The sequence below is a fragment of the Saccostrea cucullata genome, unplaced genomic scaffold, assembly GCF_032062105.1.
Source record: "Saccostrea cucullata isolate Sc308-1 unplaced genomic scaffold, CSIRO_AGI_Scuc_v1 ctg12257, whole genome shotgun sequence".
In the NCBI taxonomy this organism is placed as follows: Eukaryota; Metazoa; Mollusca; class Bivalvia; order Ostreida; family Ostreidae; genus Saccostrea; species Saccostrea cuccullata.
The window spans coordinates 2,249-19,082 of NW_026922590.1; the positions used below are offsets into that span (position 1 = coordinate 2,249).

Consider the following 16,834-nt stretch of genomic DNA (forward strand, 5'->3'; position numbering starts at 1 on the left):
GCAAGCCTGGTAGTGTTTATCCTTAGATGTGTTATCCATGAAAGTTTGGTCAACATAAGGCTTATAGATACTTTGAAATGAGACCTACACCAAAAACTCCACCAAAAACATTAACCTGGTCATTCCTTTGCTGAAATTGCAGGATCTGAAACTTTGACTGATACCATGAAACACACTAGAAGCATCTTCCATGCATGTCTAATCAATATAGGACATAGAAGTACTTAAAGAGAAAACTGCTAAAAAAAAACTTAACCTTAACCTGGGACGCTGACTCCGACACCGACGCCAAGGGTATTACATAAGCTCCCCCAACTTCATTGAGGTGAGCTGAAAATGACCAACTTAGTGCTGATTTTCGAGTTATTGTTTAATTACATGAATGACATATAGACTGCTTCAGCATTGGTATTCACAGTTATGTACACAAAAGGGTAAAAGTACAAAAACTTATTCCTGGATTCTTTTTTTAATATAATTGTACTCACCCACTATTTTCTGTATTCTATTGTGATTTTCAATTCTGTCTGTTTCAGTCTGTTCTAATTTTCCTGGCAGAGAATATAGTTTTTAAGTTAGCATTTAAAGCAGAAAAAAATAAAACAGTATTCAACTTTAGATGAAACTCAATAATCAGATTTACTTTTCAGGGCTTGAACCATTTCTCTAATTAGTGCATCTTCTTCAGCCTGTTTCCTCAGTTCTTCTATGTAATGGCGGTCACGGACAAGATCCATTGTCTCATGTCTCAGAAAGTCCACCTCTCTCTCAAACTTGTTCCCGTTATTAAGGAAAGAATCAAGGTCCACAACTGCTGATCTGACAGTGGACCAGATTATGTTAAAATCAGCATTGGAGAGGACTGGGCTAGAAGAATGTACACACTGATTTCTGGCAATACGGATTCTCTCAATGTTGGCAGAGAGAGATCGATCTGTAGGGTCTGGATCGTATCCCCAGCCATTGCTGTGTGGTGGTATACCACAAATGTTTCTAAGTAGTATGTACAATAAGGAAATGTCCATATCACCATAGTTTCCTGTATAACTACTACCTCTGGGTAAAATAAGATTCATCTGTGGTGCCGTCAGACGGGGGAGATTACTCCTTTTTTGTTTGATGACGTGTGGAAATGTAGAAAGTGGTACATGGTGAAGTAAAACATCACGTAACTCATCTGTACATGGACCCAGCAGAAGTCGACATGCTCTACAGGCATTTGTTGTCTCCTCTGTAGATGCGTAAGAGGAGGTTGCCATGGCATTTATGAATTTTCACCCTGAAATTTTCAAAATCAAATAAATTTTAACTGGTTACAAAGGATATAATATTACTGTTACATTTGAGAGAATTAAAAATTTTCAACCGAATTTTCTGTTACAAGTATTTAATTATGGTCTCTTTTTAAGGAGGCCTAGTCCACTTCATACGCACATGGTAAACTTTCATTAATTATTTCAGATGCATCACTATTTACTGAATCAGAAAATTGAATACACATACAGTAATGTAATCAAATTATGGTGATGTCCATACCTTATATTCAGTTTATATCGCATTTGATAAAGAGATCGAATACATGTATCAGGTCTTTATGTTCATTTTAAAAAATAAGGCCTGCGATGTCACTTGGGATTTTTTTATTAATATTACATGTAACTCTGGGTTTGTAAATACACAAATAAAATTACATAATGTGACAAAATTTTCAACATTATGAATACTAATAGGGATCTAAATACATCTGTATAAATTTGAAAGGGTCTCAAATTATCAAGATTTCATTTTTCTCCTTTTTTAATAAATATAAGAGGACTGTTCATTAATTATGTCCTGAACTCTATGACTTACAAAACAGATATCATTTCTGATTTGACTTTAAGCTTGACTTTTTTGCATTATTGAATCTTTAATGAATTTTTATAACAAAATTATGTGACCACTTTTTATCACATAATTTCATTGTGAGAAGCTGGGAAAACAAGGGCTATTTGAGACACTGCAATGAAAATGAATCGTAAAGATCAGTAAACAAGAGTGAAATTAAACGATTCAGTTTAAGCTGCTGTAAAGATTCCCAAAGAAATATTTACTGAAATATGTAAAATTTACAACAACAAATACCTGATTTATAGACACATCAGATTTCAATGATGAAAAATTATATAATGGGCATCAAAAATGGGTACTGTCCCTCCCAAAAAAAAATTAAAACAAGTAATGTACTGTTTGCCAAATTTAAACAAATAATCACTCATAATGAAAACAGAATAATTGACTTTTAGACACATAGGCAAATATTATAGACATCATTTCAGGGGTAGTTTTCACCGTTTTAAATAAACGTTTGACAGTATTGAGTAAATAAAGCTCAGTACTCAAAGGTCACCCTATGTTTTGAGAAAAAATGAGTGAAAACGACAGTGTGTAAGAATATCTAAACAATTATTTTAAAATATCAGTAATTGTAGTTATCCACGTTTGTTCGAAACAGATATTTTAACTTAAATCTATTGCTTAAAACCCTCAAAACAAAATTTACAATAAGATGTACTTGATAAAAACAGCAAAGGTCTGTGGAGAGCAGCCAAGGATCCATACTTATTCATCTATAATTTTAAATCCATTCAATTTTAAGGCTTCAGTAGTTTTTTAAATGTGTTACATTTTTTTACTGACTGGGGGTACCTTTTCAAAGAAAAAAGGACGTAGAACAAAGATATTATTTTCCACAATCATATTTTTCCATACATGTGTGTGAATCTTTGCTTGAGTTTTTAGGAGGGGGGGGGGGGGGGGGGGGGGTTAGAGGGACACAACCCTGGAACCCCCCTTTCAAAAATTGCTGGATCCGCCCCTGTGAAGGGCTGCAAATTTAGGCCTTTGCTCGGCACTTATGGCCTTTGAGCAGGGAGGGATCTTTATCGTGCCACACCTGCTGTGACACGGGGCCTCGGTTTGTATGGTCTCATCCGAAGGACCCCCCATTTAGTCGCCTTTTACGACAAGCAAGGGGGGTACTGAGGACCTATTCTAACCCGGATCCCCACGGGGCAATATAGGTCAGATCCAGCAGCCAGCATCCGAAGCAAATCTGGTAGTGTCCATCCCTAGATGCATTATCCATGCAAGTTTGGTTCAGGTAGGGCTTATTGTTACTTGGGAATGAAAATATAGGTCAGATCCAGCATCCAAAGCAAATCTGGTAGTGTCCATCCCTGGATGCATCATCCATGCAAGTTTGGTTCAGGCAGGCTTATAGTTACTTGGGAATGAAAATGAAGCTCAGATCCAGCAAGTTTAGTTCTGTAAGGGCTTATACAGTCCCTGAAACATTCTAATTTCCCACCTGAACGGTGAACGAACGTTGAGCAAATGGTGAACGAACGCAGAGCGAACTGTGAGTGAACGATGTGTGAATGCTGAACGCAACTTAATGAACGATGTGTGAACGATGAATGAACACAAAATGTGAACAGAGCGAGCGCAAAGTGAACGGTGAACGAACGGTGAATGCAAGATGAACACAAGATTAACGATTTATTCAACATGCCTCAGATCTTTTCCTTGCATTGAAATTATTCTATTATTCTATAATTCTAAATTCAGGTGCTACAATAAATCAATATTTTAATACCGGTTACATGATTTTAATTGCCGAAAAACATTCCAATAATTATTAATAATATATTAAATATTCAAATTAAAGTATAAAACACAATGTGTTGTCATCGTTTTTATTGAACAGAGAAATTTACAAGAGAGAGAAAGAGCAAGCACTTAGCTATGTTACATCAGGAAGAGAACGATAATTTAATCAAATTAATTCATAGAGATATAAGTATTGGAAAAAAAGTTTTTATGTGTGACAAGATAAAACAGAGAAGTAATTTCAATATCGTTTTCATTGGAGTTTAAATATTTCAAAAAAATAAACAGGGGGTGTTGGGGGAGGATGGTGTCTTAATTTTGATTGCCTTTGTATTCTAATATCTTAAAGGTACTTGGACACAGATTTGAAGTCAATATTTTATCATTTTTTCTGTATAATATCACGAATTATATATTTTAATAGCATTTCACACAAAAATTAATTAAAAATCTTCTTTCATTTAAAAGTTATAAAAATTTTAAATTTTTTGGCGGGTTTGATTGACACATCCTTGCACTTTCACAAATTTTAGCATTATTCTTAATCCTTAGGAAAAGTGGCAATTTTGATGTGTTTTAATGAGAAATATTAAAACTTTTATATAAAAAAAAATAATTTTTTTTTCAGAGTAGAAATGTTCGAAAGCAAAACACCTTCACAAGCATCGTCATGCCGAACTAAGAGATGCGTACAGAGTTTAGCAAATCGAGCACACTCGTGTTATGTACACAGTTTTTGTAAACAGGGCTCGAGTTCTGTTATTGTTTATATTTAGAATTCACCGGATGCGTTCAATCGTCACAGTCTGCTTACTAAAACTGCACGGAATGACAATATATTGTGTGTTTGTTTTGCTTTCGAACGTGTCTACTCTGAATTTTCTGGATTATAGTATTAATATTTTTCATTTAAACAAAACGGGATTGCCACTTTTCCTACGGATTATGAATAAAATTAAATTTGTGAGAGTGCAAGGTTATGTCAATCAAACCCGCCGAAAAATTTGTAATTTCAATATCTTTTAAACGAAATAAGATTTTTAATCAATTTTTGTGTTAAATGCTATCAAAACATATAAGTCGTAATATTATAGAGAAAATAATAACTTCAAATCTGTGTCCAAGTACCTTTAAACAATAAGAGAATGCTTAAATAGTATAATTTTATAAATTGGTAAAATCAGTAAAAGAAGATATTAATACATGATCTATCTTATTATTTACTTGAGCGTAATTTAAATATTACCATTTTTTTGTTTAAGGACATTTATTTATCATGTTCATTATACCTCAACGTATCCGAAATTGAAAATCTTGCATATAGTCATCCAAGACCTTTGTAACTTTTTCTTTTAATTAGATCAAAGTCCCTTAGATCCCTTTCCTTCATCAAATATTTGTCCGATAATCAGGATTATGCGGATTAACAGTCAAACATTTTTGTTCAACAATATTTTCTCCCTCAAGAATTTTAAAAAATATGTTTTTGAAACTGATTATATAAAAAACTAAATTTGTCTGTTGACTGTACAGACATGCTGAACAAAATTTGAAACAAACAATAAGACGCAAAATAATAATTTGAAACACGGATAGTGGCTCTTTCTCGAATAAATCTCTCTCTCTCTCTTTTATTTCATTCTTTTTTTTCCTTTTTGTGTGAAAATGATGTGTACGCCCCTTGCATACTTGCGTATAGGGAGCTACGTGCCTGAATAGAAAAAATGAAGATGAGGGCTTGTACATATAAAAGTTACAATCTTCGAGCTATTTATATTTATATATTTATGTATTTTGTTTATTGCATAGTATACAACTAACCCATATTAATTAACAGTTTTCTTTAGTTGTACATGTTTAAGGTTTTACTCCTGTAAGAAAATAGATAGCACGGTTTTACATTAGACTGATTCAAACCAGCTTATCAAGTTCACAAAAGACACTTGACAGTCTATAAACATTGGCTTTGCCCCCCTCCCCCCCCCATTTTTCTTGTCAAGATAAAAACCTAGGAGAACCCTTGAACAGCACTCTTTAAATCTCGTTTTAATCTAAAAATTATTCTTATAACGTAAATCAATTCCGATTTACAATATTCAGACAAAACGAAAGTAGGTCAGCAAAGTTGTCACCCCGCAAAAAAATCTGTTTCGATTCTTTAACAGTTTACATGTGTAATCTGTTTGTCATTCAACATATACCTTCAATTCAATGGTATCGTATAAATGGAGTATTTCATTGGTTACTCATGATGGTATGGTCAGTTTCTCTGTTCTCAATGCACTGTGACGGTTCTGTGATACAGAAAAAGGGATCGGGTTCGGGGTGTCATAAACACCTACCTGTATATATACGTCATCGAGTTTGGTTACAGGTTTACATGGTTTTGCAGAACCTTTAATCGTTTTGGTTTCTGATTGACTCTATAAACACTGTAAGTAAGAGTTTTAGAGATACATCGTAAGCAGCCAGAGAGCACGAACGTCCACGTGCACTGGGGCGCCATGAAGAAATACGTGGTGGTTTGGGGGGCCACATTTTTTGTCGTGGTGTGTGTGTCGCTGTATCTGATGATGGAGACCGTGTCCACAAACATGGGGAAATCCCAGGATCTGGACGCTGTAAGTAAATATAGAGGTCAGAGTTTGGGTGGTTACTATCAGAATGCACAATTTTGGTAAATGTGTGAACACTGTGAAGCATTAAGAGATAACAGTCACTGATATGATGGTGGTTAGTTTGTTAACAGGTGATGTGTGAGCAGGTGTATCGTCTAGTGTTGTGTTTATTAAGATGATTCACATTATTTGTTGTTGCCTCTAAAAGTGCCCAAAGTTACAAAGTTACAAGTTTCAATCAAACTTAAGTCGTCTTTTGGGTGTTTTGCTCTTTTATGTATTATAGGCATAATAACTAAATCCAAACACAAATCTGTGGCATCAGGTTCTGAACACAGGCCTACTACTGTCTGTCGTTCAAAACTTGTTGGCATCCTTGTATAGAAGAGGCCAATCAGGGTGTGCAATAACCATCACCTGATGCTCAGGGTTACCTATTTAAGAGGTCTGGCTATTGTATTCAGTGTATACTGTATTAGCCCGTTGGAGTAGTAAATTGAAAATGAAAGTACAGTGTATAAGTATATTAACAATGAAGAAATTGATGTACGATTCGGGGACACAAAAAAAAACCAGCGCCAAAGCTCTGACCAACTGAGCTATTGAAAACCGATTTATTACAGTGGTTGGAACGTTATTGTTGACAACTTACACGAATGATCACGTTACTCGCACGATTTCGCACGATTAGCGCACAATTAAACCTGATACACGAACGATCTTTCACGTTCACGATTCTACATGTTACACGATTGCTAACGAAACGCACGATTCTTCACGCAAAATAGTTGAAATTATTTAGGATTCGATATTTCCAAAACGAAATACGGCTTTATATTGATTTAATATTCAAGGAATTATAAATGAAAATATTATATCATCGACTTTGAAAAAAAAACAGAAATGGGTATTTCTGGTACTAAATACATGTAAGATTTTTTTTTTATAATTTTAGATAATAAATAATTATTTAGATAATTCTCCGACATAAAAAAACGGATTGTTTTGTTCTATCAGAAGATAGTAGAAGGTGGACCGTAAAATTTGATTGAATTGGATTTCATAATATGTAGAATGGGGGTACGATTGGGAAAAAATGGCAGCATGGAATGACTTAACTTAAAAGTTATATCTATATGTTTTCATTACTTCAAAATATATATGAATCTCTAAAACATGAAAAACAACATTGCAAATTATTGTTTTACATTAAAAATTAATTAAAAGTAAGCTACAGAGATAAATACTGTTAATCAAAACCCCGAAAATCATGTGCGTGATGTACATTTACCGACTAAACATATATATTAGCTTTGAAAAATATTTATTTATTTGACAAAAAAAAATTTTTTTTGATTATTTGAAAATTTAAAAAAAATATTTTACAACAATAAGCAGCAAACAAGAATGATCTTCGGAAAAATATAGTAAAACATCACAATAAGTCACGCTATTTGACGAGAACAAAATATTGTACGGCTTATTATATTGCTTGTTTACAAGCAATAGTTAGTTCGTTCTGCATTCAATTATGTGAACTGCGCTTTATTTTTTTTTATTTGGATTAAAAAATGAAATATGAACGAAATACCTGTTTCCCAGATAACATTCCGATAAAAACTAACAAAATGAAATTTACACGTTCCTAAACGCACGTTCCCGCACGATTAAAACCACAAACGATTGAGTCTGTTACACGCACGATCTCGCACATTACACGAACGATCACGCACGATGCACGAACGATTCTACATGATTGGTTTGTCAACAATAACGTTCCAGCCACTGTAACTGCAGACCTGTTTACTCTTTAAATTTCTCCGTATTTTGTGCGGATTTTTTAGTCCAAAATATGTCTCACGTTATGCTATTATGAAAATACGGAAATACATTTCTTTGGAATTCAGGGTTCGACACTAACGGTAGCCCGCTGGCCCGGGACAACTAAATATTGAGGTCGGGCTACCAAACATGCCTTTAAACTTGCCCTGCAGGGCTACTAAGAATTTTACTAAGTACTCACTCAGAGCAACAAATATTTTAATCATTTACACACAATGTATCTAATAATTATTAAATCTATTTTCAAACATGTTTTATCATCATAATTATTATATTTGTATGTCAAAATTGTAAAATTTAAAGGTGATTTGAAATACCCTAAATGATAATATATATGTGTACTTCTTCGAATAGAAAAATGTCTAAGGTACAATCATAGGGTGACATATAATTTTTACCCAAAATACATCCAGAATGCAGGATTTGGCATCTCTATTTTCAAAATTTCCCCGTACCCCCACCAGCAGGAGGGGGAAACCCCCTCCCGCACCTACCCCCCTCGTCGCTTCGCGACTCGGCCACCAGCCTTTGGCTGCTGGACAACTAATACATGAACAGGGCTAGTAGAAATTAGAAATGGCTAGCCCTGCTGACAACTATGGTTTAAAAGTTAGTGTCGACCCCTGGAATTTAGCAACAGTTTACTAGTTTTCATTATGATCTGTCTCAGTTTCAAGCTTTTTAATCACTTGAAAAAGAGATTAATTCAAACACAGAAGTGATGTTGGATTGCATAAAAGATGTGGTATAAAAGGACAAAGACCATGTTACAAACCATGTTTTAGTAATCAGTTAGATTGATTGTATATTGTTTGATGTCTCTCCCAAGAAATTTTCACTCATATGGAGATGCCACCTCTTCCCAGTTGATAACTTCAAATTTTGTCTTGTACTCGGTTCATTGAGCAGGGAGGGATTTTTTTGTGGGAGCACCAACTGCCACACAGGACCTGGGTTTATCCAGAGGACTGTTCTCCACGCCTAACAGTGGGAATCCAACCCGTGACTTAATTATCAACTCCTTACTTCGCGAATCTAGAGCAATTGCTCTAACCACTGCGCTAAGTGGGCGACTTAGTTATCAGAAACTTTAAGTTGTTCTAAATTAATATATGTAAAACCCATGGAAAATGAAATCTTACTGGCAAATGCCAAATCTCACGGACAAATCTAGTCAAAAATACTGAGAGACATAGAGATTGGTAAGCAGGTCTGTAACTGACTTTCATGCACCTGTGCACCTGTGAACCCAGTGACATATCCTTGCTGGCACGGTTCGCCAGAGGCCCTGGGTTCGAGTTCTGGTTGAGAGGGGATATGTCAGCAGGTTCACAGGTGCATGAAAATCAGTCAATATATTCTGAATAGGTAAGTTGGCTAGATTACTGGCTGGCACGATTTGCCAGAGGTCCTGGGTTCATCCATCTTCCACAAAAAACTGTGCACAGATAACAATTCATATCCTCTGAAAAAGAATAATTTTAGACTTCTTTATAAAACAAGACCCTGTTGAGACTTGACTTTTCACCACCTCTGACATTTGATTAAATATGAAAAATGGAATCAGCTGTCCTTCTGATTGAACAAAGATAGATTTGGCAGAAAAAGAAAAAATCCACCCAGGGGTAATTTGAATGGGTCGGTAGGGTTCTAGGAAACGAACAATTTTTTAAGGCCTCAGAAATGGGGTAGTAAATGGCAACTTCTGGCTGGTGCTTTTATTAATGTCACTAGGCCGATGGGCTGGTAGCTAATTTTTGTACTACCTTAATTCTCAGTTTTGTTAATATTTTAAATGAAAATTGTATGAGATAAATAAAAGTTAGAACATTATTCCATTATAATAATTATGTGATTTTATATATGCTTTATCTTATATTTATCGCATACCTGCAGAGAACATTGGCACATAAATAAAGCAAATCCTTATTAAAATAGTTTAATCTCGATCCACACCAAAGTACATTAAATTATCTCTCAGTTCAATAGTCAGAAATATCTGATGTTTTCCAGGCTTTTTTCATAACTTTGATACTTTATGCACAAGGAAAATGTCTGAATTATTAATTAGAATAATGATTAATAAGTGTAACATTTATATAACCCTTTTTTTCAGAATAACGAGTGTCATCAGTGTAACATATATTTAAACCTTTTTTTTCAGAGGCTGGTGGAAGACAAGATAGCGAGGATTCGATCAGACATTTCTAAAAACCAACAAACAATCCGAGAAATCAAAGACTACGTACGCTCGATGAGTCAGGGGGACAAGTCAGTGTTAAACAAACTACAGAGCGTTCTGGACCAACAGGAATCAGAGGTCAAACTTGACGACCTTTTGAAAGTCAATGAGGAGAAGGTCAAGGACACAGACAACACAGCCCTAGTGTATCGCCCCAAGGGAGGGGTCAAGCTGAGCGGCGACACTTGTAGCCTGGCGGAGGGGCCGAATCCTAAAAGTGACATACAGGTCAGTATGGAATGCAGTGTCAGGGCTCGACATTAACGCTTGTCCGCTTGTCCGGTACCAATGAAAAAAAATTTCGAACAAGTGAATATTGCTGGGCACTTGTCCGATTGTACAAGTGATTTTTCTATGTAAAGAAGTCTTCAAATAATAATAATCATAAAAAACAACTTTTGTAAAATTTATCAAATAAAAACGGAAGCAGTACATAAACCTGAATTTTGATCCCGATATGAATCGCTATGTAAGTTCACACTTGATCGGGATCGATGTTCATTAATTGCAGCCATACTATTGCATGGCGTGGATCTTATGACGTTTGTGAGTTAAAAATATATTTGATTGATTTTACAGATTCACTTGCGAACATTTATGTTGTTGTCAGGACAGGAAGTCTAGATAAGATTTTGTTTTGTATGTGTTCGTCTTATTTATCAATAACAACAGTAATAAATCAAGCACATTTAAATTTTTAATTGTTTTCAAGTTGACATAACAAGACATTCATTGAAAAATTTTCGGACAAGTAAAGTTGAAGTTCGGACAAGTAAATATCTTGGTCACTTGTCCGAATGGACAAGTAGGAAAAAGAGTTAATGTCGAGCCCTGAGTGTTTTCCCTAAGAACCAGCTACCGGCCAAATTGACCCCTTCAGTTGACAAAAATGCCTCTTTAAAATGAAAAAATGTTGTAAAGTCCACAGAGATTTTGTTCATAAACCTCAGCCCCCTAGCCTGTTACAACTGAACTTTAACCTTTTACCTTGAAATAAAGGGAAAACACTGAGAATGTGATGTGTACACTTTAACTGGTCAGATTTTAGCAATGATTTATTTTTTTGAGTGTTAGAAAAATTAGAGTTATTTGTGTAGACTGCTAAGTTGCTGTGAAAATTTTGATATATATCATGATAATAAGAAGTGTTTCTTGTTACCTGTATAAACATGGAGTTTTAAAAGTTTATAGATGTTTTCTCCATTTATCATTATATTTGAAACAAGGGACATAATTCTAACAGTGGTTCACAGGCTTTATACTGTGAACTTTACAAATCAAAAGCGTTAACGAGATTATGTATTTTATCACTACAGATGTTAAGTGTTTATGTGATATATCGTTACAGATGTTAAAAGTTTACGAGACCCTACAGTTTGACAATCCTGATGGAGGCGCATGGAAGCAAGGCTGGAGAGTTACCTACCCTGAGGGAAAGTGGAACGTGGACAACATATTACACGTGTTTGTGTTACCCCACAGCCACACCGACCCAGGTATGTACTATACTAGGTAATTAAACATCTCACAGACCTGTGTAATATAAGACATTAAACTGTACCCAAATAATATTATATAAGTGCTTCATGTTGTTAACATGGTTAAACGTAACCTTGAAAATGTTTCAAGCACCCAACAATTTCTGAAAGTATAACTATGTTTTATAACTGTTTCTTTCTACTCCTACTGTTCTCACCCAAAATAATGGGGGGGGGGGATTCACAAAGATACCCATCACTTTAGAAAAATATGGAAGTTCACTTTATATTATGAAGATGACAGGCTGTGTGAAAAACTACATAGATTACAATTTAAGGTGACATCTGTTATAATTTTCCAATGTACAATAATTGTATTCTGTTTTGACATAAACAGGTTGGGTTATAAACAATAATTTAATAATGATTTAACATTTACAGGTTGGGTTAAGAAATTCATGGACTACTACACCCAGCAGACAAAGCCAATCTTGGACAACGTTCTTAACTTTCTGGCGGCAGACAAGCGACGGCGATTTATCTACGCGGAGCTCTCCTTCTTCTCTCTGTGGTGGGAGTCACTGAGCGCCGATAAAAAGGAGACGGCAAAACGGTAAACATGTGGTGTGAATGTGTGTACACCATAAAACAGTAACCATGTGGTGTGAATGTGTGAACACCGCAAAACAGTAACCACCATGTGGTGTGAATTTGTGTACACCGCAAAACAGTAAACATGTGGTGTGAATGTGTGTACACTGCAAAACTGTAAACTAGTGGTGTGAATGTGTGTACACCACAAAATGGTAAACTACTGGTGTGAATATGTGTACACTGCAAAACAATAATCTTGTGGTGTGAATGTATGCACACTGCAAAATGGTAATCTAGTGGTGTGAATGTGTTATAGACACAAAAGGATAACCATGTGATTTGATTGTGTACTTTAAAATAGGGCTTCATATTATAGTGGCTTTGAGGCAGACAACAATGCGTTAATTCATGAAAACTGCTAAGAAATCATTTACATTTAAAGTACATTGAATGGACATGTTAAGCACTAATTCATGATTATACCAACAAACCCATACCTAGTGGCTGCGCTAAATTTTGAACATGATAAATAATGTACATGTACAGCAGCATGAGTTGTCATCAGACAGGAACTGAAGACTTTGTGTTGCATGGGTAGTAAGCAGAATGATCATGTCTGGATTTTTAGGGCCCCGCAAGGATTTGCGGGTGCCCTATAGTAATCACTCTGTCCGTCAGTCTGTCTAGCTGTCTGTCCGTCTGTCACTCTTCCGTCCACAAATTTTCTGTTTTTTTCTAATAACTTTTTTTATGGTTGCCCAATCAAGTTCAAATTTGGTATAGTAGTTCAGTAGGCAGAAATACATATTTTGATGCTAAGTTTGGTTCTCTATGTCTTCTGGTTTAGAGCTGGGGTGGTGGGGTAGATTCCTTAATAATGCATAAGAATGAACTGACAACTTTTTTTATGGTTGCCCAATCAAGTACAAATTTGGTACAGTAGTTCAGTAGGCAGAAATACATTTTTTGATGCTAAGTTTGGTTCCCATGGTTTGGAGCTGGGGTGGTGGGGTAGATTCCTTAACTTAATATAAGAATGCATTGGCAAAGATAGATAACTGCTGAAGATGTTCACATTGTTATTTGTAAACTGAATGCTGCTAGCATTCCCATGGGATTAATCAGCTTTCCTCCTGAAGAAAATCGAGAGCATTATCTTTATCTGTCACATTGAGAATAATTACCACCTCTGTCTGCAAATGAAGTTTGTTTTGAAGTTAAATCAATTTGGAATGCTATGAACACTTTGAAATGTGGATTTAAATATAATTTTTTATAATTTATTTTTGTTTGATAGTTATGATTTCATTGAATTCTAAAAAAAAAAAAAGAAATAGATTAAAGAACATTCTTTTAATTTACTTTTTTTCACTTTTTTCACTTTTTTTAATATATTAATTCAAGAATACATGTAAAAGTAATTTTTAATGTAGTTGTTTAAAAACCCCATTCTATCATTAGCACTGAAAAAGTTCTTATTGTAAATTTAGAAGAAATTGATGAGAGAGGTACAATTAATCCCATGGGATTAATTATCTAGCCTGCTGCAGAAAATTTAGTAGGCTTTTCTTTATTCTAAGATTAATGAAAACCTTTGTCTGCAACTGCTGTTTGTTTGAAGTTAAGGTCAAGCCTTCATGATATTTGCATTCATTGAAGGCTGGCATTTTATATAACACAAAGCTTCATAATTTTTTAAATATACATTCAATGTTAAGTTGTTCTTTACTGCCTAATGTAAATACATGTACAAAGATATATTTTCAGGTTTTTGAACATTCAGGAATTATTTTTAAATTTTAAGAATACGAGGGTTGTCCCATAAAATCGTGGACAAAGCGTTTTTCTCGAAAAGTAATGGGCGCACTGAGCTAAAAATTTCAGTAAATGTTTATTTATCATATTTAAGTGCATGATAATTTTTTTGATAAAATATAGGCAAAAATAAAGATTTTATTATGCTTGAATGTGCACGAGGTATAGTCCTACGGCGCACGGTCAAAAATCTAAGGTTTTATTAAAGAATACACAAGTTTGAATTCAAAATAAAAGTTTTAAATACATCAGATTTGGATTAAAATTATACTAATTCAATTCCCAGTCAATTTTGTAGTCTTTGTAAGAGTTTTAAGGCATTTTGCTTGATTTTTGGCAGTTTCTCAAGCATTTGAAATGGGAAAGTGGTTAACACAACACACGAAAAATGGCGACGTTTTATGACGTAACGGAGCACCGGAGAACAGTTCAGTTTTATTTCGATGTTGTAATGACACCTTTAAAGACTTGATTTGACCATAGAAGAAAAATGATTATAAAAATATCACCATACTTTAAGTTTACAAATCAAATAGGGGTTTTCTTAGCGAAGTTTTTTTATCGAGTCCCTGGGGAGTACAAAACATGCAAAACATACGGACAAACTCCTAATGTAATAGCAAAAGACGCTGTCACAGTAGTCTGAGTAGACCGCCGATATGAGATTTTCTATTAGTTGAATGATGGTGAGAATATTGTCCGTAACTTACTAATAAATCTTCAGAAGATCGAATGAAGGTTTCAATTGGTTCTTCGACTATTTATGGAGACTAAATAAATAATATGAGGGTGCCAGTTGGTTCTTCAGCTGTTTATGGAGACTAAAGAATGCGTATTAATGAAATTCCTTAATTTTAGTCGGACTCATTCAACTTCATTTTCAGCAAAGATAAAATGTGACGCTGTTTTAGACCCCTTGACGTTATAATCCATGCGCCATAAGGTGATACAATACATGGCATAAAATCTCATAATTTGTCTATTTATGCATATACTTATCTGAAATTTGCTGTGCATATTACTAAAATATTTACTAAATAGTAGTGAAACTTTCAGAACGCAGTGATGTTTATTTTTCACAGTAGACAACTTGTCTACAATTTTACGGGACAACCCTCGTACATTTGCTGTTGCTTATTCTTCGTACATTTATTAATCATTTTGTAAGCTGCACCCTTTTAATTCTACCCCATGGCCGGGCCCTTGCTGACTGGTCAGTTTTCTAGTTTATCAAAAAAGCAGAATAATTTTGTTTCAAACTGATTAATAGAGGACAGATAGAAACAGCTAATAGCCACAGGAGGATGAGTGATGATCATGTCTTGATTTTTCTGTCTACATCTAAGTCTGATTAATAACAGACAACTGGAGATAGCCACGGTGGGGTGGGGGGGATGAATGTGTTGTGATATTTTGTCTAATAGCTAAAGGTTAGATAGAGATAGCCAAAGGATATGGAAGATGATCATGTCACGATATTTCATAACTTTGATTTTGTCTTTATTTCAGACTTATCAATGACGGACAGCTAGAGAAAGCCACGAGGGTGTGGGGGGGGGGGGGGGAGTAGATGATGATCATGTTAAGCAAGTTGACTTTCAGACCATTCATTACTTTGATTTTTTGTCTATATTTCAGTTTGATTAATGACGGACAACTAGAGATAGCGACGGGAGGATGGGTGATGAACGACGAAGCTAATGCCCACTACGCAGCAATGGTGGACCAGTTGATAGAGGGGAACCAGTATCTTCATGGAGTTACAGGTAACGTGACTGGCAGTTAAACATTGTAGTAATAATTTTATATGACATCAGTCTGTATAACACAGATATATATAACAGTACATTTAAGAAATAAACAACGTTATTCAGTGAACATGGCGTTATGAATAGCAATTGCTCTGCTGGCATATTCCATGATGCGCGCTAGCGCATCATGGAAAATATGCCACCAGAGCTATTGCTATTCATAATGCCATGTTCACTGAATAATCGTTGTTTATTACTTATATTTGCATTCTTTGAGTTTTTCAAGAATATCAGAGGAAATCCTGACTTACATAAGGACGCGGCTTCTTGTCTTCAGTAATGAAAATCATACGGCTTTAAAATCAGTACACCTGATCAATGATCCTTTTCTCTAATAAATCACAAAGAATATATTAAGTATTTCCCTCTCAAACACAGTTATCTGGATACAAGCAGCGCCGTCATCACATTCTCTTAGTTCTGATGCAGTTGTGACGTCATCGATCAACGTTATTGAAACCCTCCGACAAAAATCAATAATTTAACACTATCCTATATGATGAAAAATGAGAATGCTTTTATAATGATTGTTACTCCAGAATGCTTTTCTATGATTTTTTTTTTTAGTTTTCTATTTATTTTTAATAGCTGAAATCATTCTTGAAATAGATAACGTTATACTAGTTAAAGAAATTTTCTCTTTCTGAATGTTATTACCCAAGTGTGAAGAGTTATCGTTCTTTGTACAAATATACATGATACGAAAAAATAAAAATATACAGTTCTCTACAATTTTTGAAAAGTTTTATTATACAATTAAATACGTTGACTAAAATTGAATTC

The 16,834-nt window shown here is 34.7% G+C and overlaps 2 protein-coding genes across 2 annotated transcripts; one reads left to right on the top strand and one right to left on the bottom strand.

Annotated features, from left to right (window-relative positions):
* Positions 1–450: 450 nt before the first annotated feature.
* LOC134262004 (uncharacterized) lies at positions 451–5,963 on the bottom strand. The gene is made up of 3 exons (XM_062744386.1): positions 5,853–5,963; positions 644–1,279; positions 451–551 (listed from the first exon to the last, which is right to left on the bottom strand). Exons 2-3 carry the CDS (start codon positions 1,257–1,259, stop codon positions 451–453), a joined length of 717 nt encoding a protein of 238 aa, XP_062600370.1. The 5' UTR covers positions 1,260–1,279; positions 5,853–5,963.
* Positions 5,964–6,002: 39 nt separating this feature from the next.
* Positions 6,003–16,006, top strand: LOC134262005 (alpha-mannosidase 2x-like; the record flags this gene model as incomplete). Its single annotated transcript, XM_062744387.1, has 5 exons — positions 6,003–6,272; positions 10,276–10,581; positions 11,702–11,849; positions 12,273–12,444; positions 15,879–16,006. Coding segments are annotated over exons 1-5 (871 nt in total), but the record flags the coding sequence as incomplete, so codon positions are not given.
* Between the last annotated feature and the right edge of the window lie 828 nt (positions 16,007–16,834).